At 39.6% G+C, this 17561-nt stretch overlaps 1 protein-coding gene across 2 annotated transcripts; it reads right to left on the bottom strand.

Moving 5' to 3' along the window:
- Positions 1–3008: 3008 nt before the first annotated feature.
- miip (migration and invasion inhibitory protein) lies at positions 3009–8740 on the bottom strand. Of its 2 annotated transcripts, none has more exons than XM_073468830.1 (9): positions 8420–8740; positions 7411–7613; positions 6614–6719; positions 6415–6526; positions 6231–6310; positions 6012–6138; positions 4425–4521; positions 4161–4280; positions 3009–3960 (listed from the first exon to the last, which is right to left on the bottom strand). In XM_073468830.1, exons 1-9 carry the CDS (start codon positions 8652–8654, stop codon positions 3826–3828), a joined length of 1215 nt encoding a protein of 404 aa, XP_073324931.1. In that variant the 5' UTR covers positions 8655–8740; the 3' UTR covers positions 3009–3825. The 2 variants fall into 2 exon arrangements, with proteins under 2 accessions (XP_073324931.1, XP_073324932.1); XM_073468831.1 differs by having other exon boundaries at positions 3831–3960; positions 4118–4280.
- Between the last annotated feature and the right edge of the window lie 8821 nt (positions 8741–17561).

The raw sequence follows: 17561 nt of genomic DNA, 5'->3' as shown, positions 1-17561 counted from the left end.
GGATGCAGCTACCAGCGTGTGAACTGTACTGATCATTTTACAGAGGCGGGCCAGCAGTCGGTGCAAACAGGATCTATTTCCTTGAACTGATCTGAGTGTTGAAGGAAGGAAACAGTGCAGGCAGGCACTAACCTACATCTGCTGATCTTATATGAAAATCTGTTATGAGGTGAGACAGAGTTTTGATGTGGTTAAAAACTGATCCTGTATTTCCACATATTGATATCTATTGTACACATAGAGCATGAAAATACAGTGAATTCATCGTTTTAACCTACACCTGATTAGAGGACAGATACAGTGCTTGTGAAAAGTTTTCACACCCATTTTGACTTTTGTGTGTGTTGTTGTTTTCAAGATTGAATCCAAGTAGGATCTAATGACCTGTTTGCATGTAACTGCTCCCTTTAACAGGATACATCCAAATCACCAATGAGTCATAATCATTGCAAAACCTGCACTTTACAGAAATCCTTAAAATCCAAAGCCAAAAATCTGCTCCCACAACTGGAATTAAAGATAGTAAGCCCCTTCATGGCAAGTTTATAAATCATGACATTAAATTAATAAATTGACTTGTGTTGTATGAAGGCTGCAGAAAAATCCACAAAAAGAGAACATTTGTTAATTTTCTCAACGCTGTGCCCTGTGTGATTCAATTGTACGTATTGGTTCAAATGTGCTACACTAACTTCTTGTCCATAACAAAACAGGAAGTGGACTGACTTAGATGCAGTGCAGTCACAAAGCCCAGCATGAGGTGCCACATCGACTGTAATAACAATTGTTTTAGTTTTCACAGCATGTGAAACAGGATGTCAGTGGAATTTAGAAAGTGGTTTTCTGAAGAATTTAATCATGCAGCTTGGTTTCTGCGCTGTGGCAGGATACTGTAGCTGATATGTAGATAATAAACGTGATGTCACACATTCGTGAAGCAGAGGACCTGGGTTAACCTAAAAAGAAGGCACTGAAAACCAACATCATCTCCCAACTCCAACTGCCTGAGGCCAAACATACTTTGGCCTGAGGCATGGGAATAGCTCAAACAAAGGTGAAAAGGTTCATTGTTGGTGAATAAAACAACACTCTCTGGTCAGTCTTCAGTGTCTTAAAATGAATTACAGTACTGGTACCTGGTAGGCAATACAACTATTTTCCACCAACAAGGAACCAGTTCTGTTTCTGTTCGCACACCTTATTTTTAACTGTAATTTTATTTATCTTATTCCATTGCACCTAAGAAAAAAGTACATAGTAGACCAGTAAAAAGAAACAGAATACAAACAGTACATAAATTGGGAATTAAGAAAACAATAACTTCAGAAAGAAATGTGCAGGACGAGCCAATCATAAGGGCCTCATAAGGCCCTCCTAAGGTGATCCGTTCTGAGCTTTTTGACTGAAAGTTGGTTCCCACCAATAACCAAACATAGCAGATTTTTTACATGACTTGAAGTGTGAACTGAAGTGGGCGTGTCATATTCAACAGGTCGTTGAGAATTGTGCACCTCCTTCCGTCAATGATGCGTCCTTGATTACTATCGTTCCGCTCGAAACTGGTGGAAACGTGAGGGTTGGTTCTCTAGATGGCAGCAAGATTCAAGAATCCAAGCAAATTTTGGTGGCAAAGTGGTATCTGTGTCAGTTGTCCACCCTTTTCTACTGGTCTTGGTATACCCATGAGAACAAGGTCATAAAGAGAAAACACCAAAATCCAGTCAGAACCAATTTCAGACAAACAATTCTAAAGAACCTGGAGGTGCTCTCATCTTAGAAAACTCAGAAATTTCATTTTCAAACACAACTGTACTCTACTGACTTCTGTAGTTAAAACATGTCTTGTCTTGTTTAATTCACAGTACTGTATGTTTGCTGATGTCGTGCCTAGATTAATGTCCTAATGTTTCCTGTGTGAGATGTTGACATTTCACAATAAAGTTCCCCCTCCCACATCCTCATTATTTCTCTGGTGTTCAAGTACAACAGAAGCAGCCCTGTGCCTATATTGTGGTCTTGTTGTATTTTCTCTGCTGTATTAAACTTCTTTTATCGTGTAATTATGAAGCGATTTTTAGGATCATACCTTAAAAACGTGACTATAGTAGAAGTGAAACATGTTATAAAGGATCAAAGTCGCGTTTTTTCGTCAGATTTGGCCTACTTTCATGTTTTGGTGAACTGATCTTCGATACTGTACCTGCCTGCTGACTCATTTCCGAACAGTACAGCATAACAGTTGCTAGTGTAAATGACTGACTTGAGACAGGGACATACTTTGTCTTTTTTAAGGGACTTCCTTTAATTCATTTTGTGTTGTAATGCAGTGCAGGTTTTCTACGTCTGCGCTTTCCCCACTATGAGAACATTGTACACCTGAAACAAGGGCTGCCATTATATTTGCAGTGATGTGTCATTGGTCTCAGTCAAGTTTCAAATCCTGTTTTTCTCCATACTGTGTGAAGTGGAAACCAATGGCTGCCCAGAGGTAGAAAACAACATTAAATATGTAGTATTTGTGATTAGACAGAAGTCTTTATCTGAAGACTCTATTTACCAGTGAAGTAAGTTACCTGTTCTATCTCTTTTTGACTTTCTGAAAAAACATCATCGTCTGACTGAAGCATGTTGAGTCTTGGATTAATTTACTGACGAAAATCTCACAATAGCAATGATAACCATCCAACGAAAATGAACAGAGCGTGAAAACAGACGCTCCATTTGAGGATCTGAAGATATCAAGATAGCATGAGCTTCACAAGCATCATTTCCCTCAACAACTGTCTGTGGTGACGACGAATCGAATGTAGTATCTCAAAGCCTCATCTTACACAAAGCGTCGTCTCAGCATCCCAGTTCTGAGATAAAGATCGAGTCTGCTGCCAGATAACTGGCTCTGCTTTGAACAAGCCGCTACAAAACATCAAAGTAATCCAGCTTCAAAACACAACTGAAAGTTTAAAAAATCTGATATTTTCCTGTTGAAACTGAATCACAACACAACACAATGAAACCACATTTCCTTTACTTTGAGTTCATTTTCATTCATTTTTCTTGAAAACACCCTGATACATTTTGCCTAACTTAAACTGGAAAAACAACAGTGTCATTGGTGAGATGGTATTTAAAAGGTATTTAACATCAAGTATAAGTTTCCTGTGAATTGCAACCTCTGTACGATACATCTGCCTTATCTTTGTCAGTGTATTTTAGCCTCACGGTAAGGAAGTGTCAAAGGAAGTGAAAAAAACAGAAGTATGTGAACCTGGGAGCCAAGGCAAACAGCTAGAAAGGGACACACAGACTGCTGCCTGAGCAACAGACATGATTCAAAATGAGTTCCTCAATGTTGCGAAATCTGACAAAGCAAAGTTAAATTTAGCTAAAAGAGTCTATGTGCTAGAGATCTTCCCTTTCCACTGTGGTGTAATGTTATCTCTTGCTTCATGAGGCTGCTGACAGTCACACGTGGAGGCAAAATCAGTTCAAACTTTAAATCACATTTTAAAGATGTGAAATATGCTGCTCTGTCTTGTAGACTATCCCCATTTTACATTCTTGAAAATAATGATGTCATGTTTCAAATTCATCTATTAAAGAAGAGGCACTTAGAAAAATGTTGATGCACTCTCAGCAGAGATCATCGTTTCCTCCTGAAAAATAAACTCTCGGTGTACCGTAGCATTCACATTTAGCAGAGATGTTACAGAAAAGCATACAGATTAAGTTGAAAACATGAACATAAAACAAAGGAAATCATTTTGGGTGGTGTCAGACCGCTAACAGGAACTGCTTTAATCACTTAAGAATGGAATTTACGATTTGTCAGCGCAAATGATAAGAAGTGCTTCCTAGTTTTCTTTTTGGAGAGAAGCGTTGGAGGTTGTGACGAGCCAAGCGAGACACATCTGAAATCTGGTCGGGGATCTGGTTACCGGACACGTTGGGTGCAGAGAGATCCTGAAAAATAATTGTTAACATTTCAGACATTAACACACTTGCTGCAGACCTTTTCCTAGCAGACATTTTGAAACAGCATGGTAGGAAACGCATGGGTGTAACCTGCATTCCACTTAGATAAGCCAGTTCCAAGGTATTACTATCAATTAATTTCCACCTGTTTTAGGTTGAGATACTGAAGAAATCCTGCAATGTCTGACCTCCAGTTCCTTGTTCTGTGACCGGGTGGAGTTGTTCAAATTCAGGCTGCTCCGCAGATCGAGGCTGCTGGGTGGCGGCAGCATGTACTGACTTTTGTTGGACCAGCCTGAGAGACAGTGCTGGAGAAGACCAAGACCATGAAGATGAAACTTAGAAAACTTAATGTTAATTTAAACGTACATGTGTTAAGACAATATGTAAAATCACAGTGGAAAGAAGCGTTATAGTTATAAAATGCCTCTCAAATTCAAATGCTTACTCACCGATGGTAACCCCAAACTATCAGAAGGGTCAAAGCTGCATCGCCTATGAGCTTTGTACTTGTAAGGTGGCAAGAGGGTGGAGCGAGGGATGCTGACCCTGGCAAATAAAACAAAAAGAAAATTCACGAGACAATATACATGATGTTACAGTTGTATTACATGATCATTTAAATATAACTGGACAAAACCTAATTATGGAAAATAAGAGTTCTCTAAAAAAAACATTTTTAATGAAAAGTTTTCAATTGGATTTAAAGCCCTGAACAACCTCTTTCAGCAGGAATTCTCAAACACTTTTATGACAGGGACCAAAAAGACAGATTTTAGGACATAGACATACAGTTTTGTCTCATCAATCTCTCATATTATCTTTGATGTTGAGAAAGGGCTGATAATACATTAGTCAATGTCAAAAAGGGGAAATGAGATTATTGTTACCAAACCATTATTAAAGCTGCAGTAAGCATTATTTTGTTATTAAAATGAGTTTTAAATAACTCTATATTCCAACAGAAATCACTGTTATAGGGTGTTTGGTCAGTAACCCATGTCTCTCCTCCCCCTGCTCATGCAGTAAAAGAGAAAAGAAATCGCCCCAGTTAATCCAATCAGGACAGAGAACTCCATAAAGAGGCGGCTCTGTCTGCTTGTGAACACGCAGAGAGCAGGATCCTTCTGTTTGCTAGCTTAAGCGGAACAGTGTAAGTGTGAAAAACGCTTGAAGTAAAAAAAGAGGCAACTAGAGCTGCCTTGAGAAAAAGAAAGGACTCCTGGCAAGTACTGTGATGTGAGGGAGGGGACTGCTACTTGCAAAATGGACAGGAAGACAACAATGCTTAGAGCAGCTTTAAGACTATTAAAAACTTTTTCTCAGATTCAGTGGAGATCTTGGTAATCCCTGACAATGCCTGAATCCACTGCCTTGGTACACAGCCCTTTCATTCATAGCATTTCATCAAGCAGGGACTAAAGGCATACAAGCCTGGTTGCTGTCAGCTATAGTTTGACATTAAACTGTCCATGGATAGCAGCCACGCCCTCACTTATATATAATATTATATATATATAATATTATATATATGTATATATATATATATATATATATATATATATATATATATATATATATATAATATTATATATATATACATATATACATATATACATACACACATACATACATATATATATATATATATATATATATATATATACACACACATATATATATATATATAAATAACTTTAAGCTTTAATAAATCAGTTAATGTATAATATATAAGTTAATATTATTTGTACACAAATTCATCCCCTGTTGTAATCATGCTTATTTCTGCTGTAAAGTCGGGCATTTAATATGGTAATCTATGGGGATTGACTCATTTTTGGAGCCAGCATCAAGTGGCCATTTGAGGTACTGCAGTTTTTGGCCCTTCCATGTTGATTTCATTTTTCATTCCTGGACGTTGCCACTTGGCAAGGACAAAGTATATTAAGTTAAAAATGTCTTTTGGCTGGGACCAATTACACGCTCTGTTGTTCATAAGTGGTTGTAAAAGGCAGTCAGAGTGCGCACACTGTCATTACCTGATGAGAGCTGGTTCAGCAGCAGTGTGAGGGTGTGAGGATTTATGCTTTTTGCACACTGGGCAGTGCTCCTCAGAGTGAAGTGGGATGGGAAACAGTCTGCTGTTAATCCTGTAAGAGAAGGTACCTGGACAAAGGGTGAGCAAGTGAGCAAGCTGAAAAAATCTTCAGATATATTAGAAAAATGAGAGTATTATTCAAGTAAAAAAACCCTCTTACATTGATGAGTGTCTATGTTTGCCTCTGGGCCGTCCTCGTCTGTTAGCAGCGGCAAGTCTGAAAGGTTTGCCTCAGAAAATCTACGCGGAGAGCCAGTGAATAGTAATTTAATGTTGCCTTCATAAATCACAGGAAAACTTGACACATAATCAGTCACAGGTGCAATCAATTGTGAAGCACTCACTCTGCTTGTGGGCTGTGGACACAATCATCTCTATTGAGCGATCGAAACATGCGCAAGTCATCGAAGAACTCGTCAGGGCGCTCTATCAAAGAATCCTCAGCATCCAGGACTCCTTAGAGGGAACAAACATCGCCTGTTAGGGCTCCATTAGATGATTATGTGTCAGAAACAGGTAGAGAGAGAGACCAACAAGGCATACCTGCTATCCAGTCATACCCGAGTAGAGGCTGCAAATGATGCCTGTCTGAGGCAGATATCTTATCGGAGTCATCAGATTGAAATGTGACTTGACTCTGCACACCTCTCTACAAAAACAAAACAAACAGTGCAGAGCATTTATGGTCCAAATGTTCTACTTGCAGCAAATCATCTGTGAAAAGAAATTCTTCATCAAGTTCTTACAAAGCTACAGACATTGCATAACATGCAGTGTTAGTCCTGTTGTTCTATTAGCTCCAAAAAGCTTTAAAATATCCCTTTTCTCTGAGCAGCTAAAGCAGCTTAAGTTAGATTTTATATGAACAAACCTTTGCACTTGTTTGACCAAAGTCTAACATTTACTGACTTGTCTTCTAAACTTCCTTACTGGTTGTATACACCCCAAAACCTGCTCTGACAGATGGCTACTGCAGGGTGTGTGAGTGATCACAACAGTGAGGAATGTCAAGGACAAAAATAGCAAAACAAACTTTTAGATAAACAATGTCTCGCTTCAAAGTAACCAAATCGTGTTAAGCCAGTCGTTCAGCTGATGAACATTTTCTGTTTTTTCAAAGGTGTAGAAAGACGGCTGAGACTGAGCTATACAAACAGCCCGATCCTGTGAGTTTCCTGTGACAAGGGATACCTTCTCTGTTTGGTATGAATTATTCCTTTTAGCCAACCAGTTTAGACAATGCTGTTTACTTTGTGAGATACCTGATATTTAGGGAACAAGATCGGTTTAGTATTAATGTAACACAAACTTGCATAGACAGTCCTGTTCTTTTTTCTTGCCTGTTCTTTGCTGCGATTCATGAGACAGGACTTCATGCGGGCTGGTCGCGTATCCTGCAGCCCGTTGTGGTCTCGAAGATGTCTGTCGCTGTCTTTGAAAAGGTCCGATAGCGCTGTATGTTCAACAGACCCGTCTACATTTTCAGAGATCAAAGATGGTGTTGTAATAGTGTGCTGGATGCCTGTTTGTTCCTCATATGTATCTGATGAACACAGAGATGAGTAGATTTCTACATTAATGATTGCATTTTTCACATACACTGAAGAGGTCATGCAATGTAAAGAGATAGGCAACAGAAAACACGAACAACAAACAAAAACATACAAACAAAACCACACACATCAGTGATTATGTCTATTTTAACAAAAGAAAAAAAAAACTTACACTTGCACTAACTCGCCCTTTCTGGAGTTTTTAATTTCATCAATCACCTTAACATGTAACCAAATATCCACACTTGGACATCTGAGTATTATCCTTTAAAACTAAGCATTACACCATCTGCTGAGGGAAAGGGTTGACAGCTCCGGCTGATTAGAGGGCCTAAAATTCAACTTCACTTTCATATTATTTAGAGTGCACATCACCAAGAGAGTTTCTGTACACTTACATCCAGAAATACACCCACGTTCAAAAGTACTCACACACAAGTACACAGGTAACAGTTTGTTAGACGACATAGTTGAGGTGAGTAATTTAAAAACAAGGATCATACAGTGTTAACTAGACAGTTACCATTAATTATACCTAGCCACTTTCTGTAGTCGAAAAAGTACACGTTAAGGAGTTAAACTTGGGTATGAAACTTAGCAAAACGGACAGAAAATTAGCTTTTGACTACTGGCGTCAGTGCCACGATTTAAATACAAGACAAATGAGACATCTTGAACGACAGGCACGACCAGGAACTTCGGTATTAGCTAGCTAACTTACGTGTTAGCAAACTTAGTTCATATCTTCGGACTACTGTGGTGTCTTTGGCCTCATGTAAACAAACAGATTCATTACCCGCAAACCTCACGGTAGGTTTGGCTAGGGCTGCCCTAGCAAAACCGCTTTCTCCATCGGTCACAGTCAGAATCTCTGCAGGGTCTCTCCTCTCCTCAGCCTCGTCCTCTCTCTCCCTCTTGCGGCTGTGACTGAAGCAGCTCGGTCGCCCCAGTTTCTCTCTCTGCTGCTTCAAACGGTTCAATAATTCTTTGTTGCGCTCTCGTAAAACGTCCAGTCGCTCCGTTGACCACATTTTATAAATCCATACAACGTTATAATCACGTTTATCTGCGTGAGAGCGGATCAAACAGCGAAAGTTTCAGAGTCTTTTGTGATTTGAACCAGCTTCCTCCGGCTCCATAACAACGCGTTGACAACAATGATGTGATTGGCTGGTAATCTTCTACCCATCATGCCTTGCGACAGTCCGAGCTATTTTCTTAAAGTGACAGACACACATGTGATTTTAGCGACAGCACATGATGTTGAACAAGAGAGGGCACTGTTTACTTAATTTGTGACACTAGACACATTTTTTAACACTTTTATTGTTAATGTACAAATGTACAAAACAAGTATGGCAACATTTGAGTATTATAAGGGAACAACAGTATAAACATCTTTTGATACAAGCCTGACAATTGAATAACAGTGTTTTAGCTCTAAACAGAAATGTAACACACAAAAGACATAAGAAAAAAAAAAACATCAGGGGATAAACAGTTTCATCTCAGATCTCTAATCTTGTGGGAATATGTTTTTTGAGTATCACACAACTTTTGTGTTTTATTTCTTTACTAGTTTAATGATTTTTAGTACAACTTAAATTCATTCAAGAAAAACTGGTAGATGAGATGCTGGATACAGTTGGATATGGTCAGTAATCATGTAGATTAGAGGTTATGGGACTGAGAGCCACAGACAGAAATGTGGACTAAGCTGATGTTTGCTTTTGATCTTTTAATAGCATGGTTGTAATGCTATTGAAAATAACAAAAATATAGGACATTGTCAGTCAGCCTTATCCTCTAATGCTATAAGTAAAGTCCCGTATTCAAACAGAAAAGTCAGATACACATAGTAAAACATACTAAAATGTCCCTATGTGTATTTTACTTTTTTTAATGTTATCAGCTGTTTTTAGAAAACAACCAGCGTGTAACCAGCTTGATAATATTACAGCTGGTCAGGGTGGAGTCCATTAGATTTATTCATATACTGTTGTGTAGTTCATATTATATGAAATAAATGGTAAAATCTGAATCAGCAGTAAGCTGTAGAGCTGTTGTATTGATTTGCTTTATGTTTTACAGGTGTACCTAATAAAGTGGACATTGAGTGTTTGTTTGTGTCACATCTGATATTTAAATTGTCAACATAGAAGCAATAAAGTGTTTTTGGTCTTTCCTGGAATAACAGTGATTTATTAGCCACTAGGGGGCAGCTCAGTAACCTGCAACACAGATTGATCCGCTGTAGTTTAGTAGTTTCTTAAGCTAAATGAGAGAACATGTTAGTAAACAGTTGGCTATTTACACTTCTGGAAGACATTATCATTCACTTGGAGTCAAGTTTAACATCAACGTAAGTCCTATATTCACCCACTTTTTAGCTCTGCTTTGGTTTCCACCTCTTGAGAGAAATATGGCTCTTTAGCTGCTAATGCTTCTCCATGGTCATCAGCTAACATTAGCTGCTAAATGGAGTGGTGTAGCAATGACGTATTTTTGTAGGCTAAACCGGAAGTTAGCATCGCCCTGGTTCCCTGTCAAAAAGCTTATGGGATTTTTAAATTGGATTTTGGAATATCGCAGAAAATAAAATATTAGCCAACTTTATGATACTCACATGTTTTGTTAAGCAAAATAATCTTCACAGATGAACACCCCTTTTGTGATACAAGTAGGCTATACGCCACCAAATGATAATTGATGTTGGGCTCCTGACTCAGCTAGGGGCCCTTGTTAACCATTTGCAGCTATTATTGTAGAGCTAGAAGTAAACATTACATTACATACACTGTGAGCTTAATGGGCAAGCTCCATCTAATCAATACATCCAAAAAACCTTTGCATTTTGTTGTCTGGAAGAATTTGCTTGCATTGTTTCTAATCTGTGTGAATGTCCATATGCTTATAATAATGTGTATATATTTCATGACACTCTTCTGCACATACAGATGTCACCTGCTTCTGTAAAGATAACCTGACAGAACAGACAGTGTTTAATCTGACTTGTCCATCTGAAGTTTTTAATAGATTGTAGTGCCTTTGATGCATATTATCAAATCTACACATTCTGTTCATGCTGCTGCTGTACATTGAATGTACTTGATCAGCTGCATGCATTTAGATTTAATAGTAGCTCCAGGTAAAAGTAATAATTTCCTGCTGATTTCCTGTGTTAAATATATGTTGACTGACATCTGATGGATCAATGTGTTGATCTGTATCGCTCTTGAAGGACAACCTGTACTTTTGAAAGAGGGAACAGTCGTACGTATTCATCCTCTGCTGGGTGGCTTGATGACATTAGTTTATTTATGTTAAACCTGTCCATCCGTGGTGGCAGTAATGACAGTGTTGCAGGTGGTGCAGGGTCACAGCCATAATCATATGCCTGATCCCCCGCGGAGCGAATGGTGTGGAACTGCGTGGGCGAGCTGCTGCTCAGTATTCCAGTCACGGCTCGTTTGCATTGAGAGCTGTCCAGGCCAGTCCAGTATGATTAGTTGACCACAGAAGTGTGGAGTTGCACCCCATTATCATTAAACGGTGCCAGTCATGAAGTCATATACTCCTCCCTGTCTCTCTAATTACACCCCTACTGCTGGGCTCCAAGCAATTACTGCCTGCCGCCAGAACGCTTCATCGTTCATTAGGCACAGATAACGGACACATCAACAACAAAAACAAAAGAAAAGGCCGATTTACTCATATTTCTGCTTAATAACAAAATATCACCCTTAGAAGACAAATGATTTTGATGTCTTTATTTTAAGGGAACCAAAGGTGTATTTAGGAGATAAGAAGCTAAATTATTGGGAAATGAACGTCATTGCACAGATGATATGCAGCAGCAGCACATTGTTGTATAGCTGCAACGAACGTCAATTGATCGATTAATCCCTGAAGCCCTTTAAGCAACAGCTCCTGAACAGTACAGTAAGATTAGTATACATGAGGGGTGTGTATCAAATCATACAGTACAATCATCAGTAATTATTGTCTAGGTTCAGAATTTTTACCTCCACCAAGGAGGTTATGTTTTCATCCGTGACCGTTTGTTGTTGGTTGGTTGGTTGGTTTGCCAACTCCGTCTGAAGGATCACCTGGAGCTGCCAGTGAACACGGTCGATTAAAGGGGCTCTATGTAACAATTTGTAGCAGTTTAAATGTATTAATCGCTTTTTTATTTGACAAATGTGAGCAGATTGTAATGTGATGTGAAAAATGAGACCATCCCCGTCTCTCTCTCGGTTGCCGATACAAGCCTGTGGATGATTTCTTTAAGTTATTTATGCTGTTGAACTGTTGGTTTCTTTGTGAAGGACTCGGGTCGGGTTTACAGCGACAGTCCAAAGGATGTCACTTATGCACGTTCTCGATTGCCTCGTCTCAGTGCCTCTCTCTGCTCCGTTAACAGACAGCAACAGTAGCTAACGTTAGTTTAGAAATGGAGTCCGCTAAAATGATATAACAGGATATAAGGACAACACAGAAGTTGCACAGAGACCCTTTAAGTGATGAGAGGGCCGGCCAAACACTTGTCTGCATCCGAGACTGAGACCAACAGCTGTTAATTTGTCAGCATGTTAACTTGGAGCCCAGTACAGTTAGTCGCTGCTAGCTATTACTTTAGCCAACAAGTAAAGCCATCTGTTCATCAGGAAAATCCATAAATCACAGTGGGTTAAGGCAGAGCTGCCGTAGGATGTTTGGAGGAAAACCAGAAAACATTGTCTCCGCAAAATATGATCCAGTTTTACCCAAATTAGTGAATAGACTTAAAAACTTGTGTTTTTGTACAGTAATCAGTGAAAATGAAGTTTGATTGATGGATGCATAGCATGATATTATTAGTTGAACTTGGTTTAAGCTTTCGTAAGCACACGTGACATTTTGTCTTACAGGAAGAAGACATGATCTGTTATAGAAACACAAAGAAATTGATCTTTTGTCATATATTGTTCAACAGGTGCACAACATGACTGTTGATGTGATCTAAAATGGTTTAAAAGGCATTTTTCATTTTAACTTGTTTCTCTTTTTATCAGCCTATTATTCCTCCACAACACAATGGAGACTATGATTATGACTTAGCAGAGGTATGCGCTCTACTGAGTGCTGTTCTAGTTAACCATGGCACAGCATTTTTGTAAGGTTTTTCTATTAGACAATGAAAGTGATGCCCTTTCTGCTCAGCTATCGCCAGTTCCCAGAGACAAAGAGAGACGAAGAGAGAGAAATACGCTAGGAAGTACGAGACAAAACAGCGAATTTGGTATTCAAGCCGAGGTTATTGGTTTTATTTCCCTCAAGTTAACCTACTGCCAGAAACAATCAGTCATGATCCATCTGAGTAAATATTGTTTTAGAGTAAAGCACAATGAGCCTCATTGTGTAAATCGTCCCAAAATGTAGTTTGCCTTTTGCCTGTTAAAACAATCTCTAGACTTATCTTCAGTTGAGCAATGGTCCAGGGAAAAAGAGTTTGTGGTTATACAAACTGCTCTGTGTGAGGCCTTTGAAAAGAAAACTTGGTATTACCATATGGTCCGCTGCTTGCGGCTATCTCCGCTTTCTCTTATCTGATCTGAAAAGTCTCTCTTGACTCTCTCGTTGCAGAGTCGCCCTCGTCACAGTGGGAATGTGAGAAGGAAAAGGAAAACAACCCGAGGCCAAGGTACACATCCACACTGTGAGCAGTGTGTGAGCTTGTGGCTCCGTCAAAAACATATGCCATTTGTCCTTTTTTTTCAGAAGCAGAAACATTTCTCAACAAGCTTCTTTATATTTTTCCTGGAACATCGAAATAAAGACTAGCTAGGTGAGGCTGTGACAGAGCGCGATGAGGTGAGGTAAAATCAGAGAGTGACAAGACCAGCCGAGGAGCCAGACGGAGAGGAGGAGAAGGAGGGGGGAGGCGGTCTGATGGACGGGGGTGACCAACAGGATTGGTGAGGGAAGTGGTTTTTGCTGATAAAGAAAGGGAAAGGGTCGATTGTCCCCAACACTCTAGCGATAGTGGTGGATGCCATTAAGATAAGGAGGATTAGACCTGCCACATCGCTGTCCTGGCTGCTCCAGTCTGAGGGACAGGTGGAGAGTAAAAGACCCCATCGAGGAGGGCCTGTTGTCACTTTGCCTGTTGGTGACCAAAGGGACCGATTCATGTGCAGTTGATGATTTAATAGGATATTGTTAGGATTAAGAGAGATCTAAGCGGCATTTGTCACAACAAGCTTGAGAAAAAGACAATGAAATATTTTTATTAGCAGTGGATTCAGACCCAGTACAACAGTCTAACAAGCAGTCCAGCATTCAAAAGGTTATTGAAGAAAAGTACATAAGAGCAAGAAGTTATTCAAGCCTGACTGATGTATTGGCTGGTTGATAATGGCTTCTCACAGATGTATTAGGATCAGCGTATATGTTGGCTGATATGTGCTGAAAACTCTTTTTTAAAGATTATAACGCAGTTAAAAATGCTTAGGGTCATTTATGATTTTTAAATTCCCAGTATATTCAGTAAGTTTTGGTGCACTTATATAATTTTAGAGGTCACGTTTTTGTTAATCCCTCGTTCTTTCAGGTTCTGTTTCCTGTTTTTTTTGGTGTCTAACCCTCCTCTCGTTTCAGATCCCCTTCCTGCCCTTGTGTGTTTCCCGCCATGTTGTGTCACCCCTCCCTGATGTGTTTCACCTGTGTGTATTGTCCCCACCTCCCTTGTGTATTTAGTCTGCGTGCGGCATTCGTCCTAGTGATCGTTTTACCAGTGTTTTTTTGATCCTGTCTTTTGGACCTGACCTCGCCTCTGCCTTAGCCCTTTCTTGTGTATGATTGCCACGCTGACTGATCTTCTCTGTACCGAACTAGCTTCAGTCTGTCTTTTTGGAAAATCTGAACTGTCGCGAGTTGGGTCTACGTCTGGTGTGTCAGATCTTGTCAACAATAAGGTTCATTGTTAAACCGTACAATATCCTGCCTCTGATACATATCTTTGTACCAAGTGTTTGATAACCACATTTTAGGGATCATTGTAAAAAATGTCTGTATATTGGACGATATACGATATTTCGTTTCACCTTCATCTTATTAGTTATTGATCTAACATAGCCACAAATAGATAATTACATCATAGACATACAGTTTTAAAAATACGTTTGATCTTTTTTGCAATCGCTTTCTAAGCAGATGCACACGCTAGCGAGACCAAGATTTTCAGACACAGGCTGGAATCAACATAAAATGAAGATTCCTTGTAGCTGCTTCAAGTAACGTTTAGAAGCAGGACTTTAACTTGTGTCAGAGTATTTTCAAAGTTTGGCGTTGCTACTTTTACTGAAGTAACGGTGTTGAAGATTTCTTCCACCACTGCTGCAAACTAAAACCTCAATAATAAATATACAGTATAGTAAAATAGATACCTAACAGTCTCAATCAAAACTGAACATTATCATCTTTGTAAAGATTGAATTAATGGCTGAGTTGTTGTATTGGATTGCGTTACATTTGACAGTTGTCACCGCTGAGCCACTGACAAAATTTAAATGCGGTACTTCCATTCAACGGGTATTAAGCCTGAAGATGCTCACAAACGACTACTTGGGGTTCTGCCTTTCTACGTTATTTATTTATTTCATAATTGTATAAGTTGTAACAAACATGTCCAGAAAGAAAAACCGACACTAATACACACTTAACATTATCTGTATGCCAGGCCCCTGCATAACTGGATTTCTTTTTTAAATGTCCTCCTCTCTTTACTTCTTTTACAGAGAATTATGCTCGGCCACGCTCGGTTTTAGCCTGAGAAAGAGTGAGGAGTGAAGACGCCGGTGAAAATGTTCACGATGACCCCAGCAATCACACCCGTATTCCAGCGTATTACACCTGGACACGGTCATCTAATGGACGCTGATTTAAGAGACGAGGGACAGAGACCACGAGGTTTGCTTCAAGTTCGCTTTCCTCTGAGTTTGTCAGCAGTGGGACCTCATTCTGGGGCTTTTAATGCCACTGCTGTGCTTAATGACCTGTTCGCTTCTCTGAGGCCTATTAAACACATGCAGTAAATCAACAGAGCAGGAACATACCAGTTAATCACTGCCTTTTGTTTTTCGGAGCTGAGGGAGGACAATGCATCTAACTGAAAGCTGCCGAGCTGACAGAGAGTGTTTAAGGACAACTAACGCTGTCATGTCAGACAGACGGACGGCCTCAGCAGCCGTGTGTCAAACAACAATCAATGCCACTATTTCATCCAGTCTCTCCTGCTGTCAACAAAGCATGCTTATATAACCAAGACTATGGCATTGTTAGTGTTTGTAAAAAGGGACTGATAGTATCACCTCATCACAAAGTCACAATAAATAAGCTTCCTGCGCGAAAATGGCTTTAAGCATTGCAATTAAAAACTCAAATATTCTGCGCTGGTTAAGCTCACGCTGACTTCTGGTTTAATCCGACAGTATTTAACATGGGACATAATTAACAGGGAGAGGAGAATGTAAAGCAGTGATTACTACTATTGTCAAGCTGTACGCTCAAAAATAAAGATATTTCAGGCAAAACCAAAAAAACAGGGGAAAAAGAAAAATGATATGATAATAAATGAATCCGGCTTCAAATTAGAACATTTTCATATCTTGGAAACAAAGAAAAGAACATTCCCATTTGGTTCCATTTTACGCAACCTGTGATTCAATAACATTTTTAGTTATGAGACTTTTTAAAAAACTAAAATACATGACCTGTCGTCCTCGTGCAACAACAACCTTCTCTGCACGTCTCCGAGTGAGATTCTCCGAGCACACATTTCATTTTCTGCCACAGGCTTTTAGCAAAGTTGAGCAGCCCTCTCCATCAAATACTTACAGTAGCATTCATCAACAATAGCCTAATTAAAAAGCTTTCAAGCTTGTTTTTCAGATCCACTAATCACCGAGACAGTCCAGTATTTGTTTATGGCCTACGTGAGAACAAACATACTCCGCCTTACAGAAAATAAATCACCAATAATCTAATTTAAAGCTCCCTCATAAACGTAATTAGGCTTACTCTTGCAAAGCTGAGAATATGGTCTGTAACCTGCAATATCCAGACTCGAAACTGCACCAAAGTGAAGATGTGATGTTTGCAAACAGCTTGGTTGAATTTGGGGAATGATCAGGAAAAAATGAACACATTAGCTGTCAGCACTGCAACACAGAGCAGGAAGCACAAACACGGCTGGCAGAAAGCAGAAGGTTGTGACTCGTGGAAATGTGAGGAAAATCTTAGCAGCTCAGCATCACTCTGAAAGGAAAGAATACGCTCAACCAAAAGCAACCGAGCCTTTAAAAGCACTGATGTTCATTTACTTTGGATGAAAGCTCAAATTAGCAGAAATACATTAGTCGGAGCAGATGCTCTTCTGCAAGAAGGGACTAAGATAAAGCAGCTTTTTCGGATATTCTCAAGCATAAATTTTACTTTAATTTCATGGCTCTTTGCAGCAGTCACATGGGCAGATGTATGAGTCTCCTGTTTGCAATGCACCTACCACCATGCTTGTGGAATGACTTCATAGTTCAAAAGGACAGTGAGGAGAAACACTTTTATGCCTGATTAAATGTTCTCTCTTGGCCTTTTGTGATTTCCGTGTGTAGGAAGTACATCTCTGTTCTTCCTTCCAGGAATAACATTTATGTTTTACCTTAGGGGCTGAAGAAGTACAAGTCAAGAAGGGGCCTTTGTATGGCTTTATTGATAGGACAGCTTCAGAGAGATGACAGGAATAAGGGTGAGAGAGAGTGGGGGGTGACATGCAGCAAAGGGCCCAGGTTGGACTCCCTCTGCGTGGGATGCCCGCTCTACCAACTGAGCTAATGGGCGCCCCCATACACCAAAATATTTAATCAAGTTGTAAACCTTCAGGTGTCAGCAGAAAATTTTCC

Source organism: Pagrus major, chromosome 6 (assembly GCF_040436345.1).
Source record: "Pagrus major chromosome 6, Pma_NU_1.0".
In the NCBI taxonomy this organism is placed as follows: Eukaryota; Metazoa; Chordata; class Actinopteri; order Spariformes; family Sparidae; genus Pagrus; species Pagrus major.
This window is presented reverse-complemented; position numbering and strand designations above follow the sequence as displayed.

What these genes read in the sequence shown, in the direction of transcription:
- miip (XM_073468830.1), bottom strand. Translation starts at nt 8,654, where the DNA reads ATGTGGTCAACGGAGCGACTGGACGTTTTACGAGAGCGCAACAAAGAA. An exon ending in TGAATCGCAGCAAAGAACAG is followed by an intron (nt 6,720 to 7,410) that starts GCAAGAAAAAAG and finishes TTGTTTTTGTAG; the next exon opens with AGAGGTGTGCAGAGTCAAGT. An exon ending in ATAGTTTGGGGTTACCATCG is followed by an intron (nt 4,281 to 4,424) that starts GTGAGTAAGCAT and finishes GGTCTTCTCCAG; the next exon opens with CACTGTCTCTCAGGCTGGTC.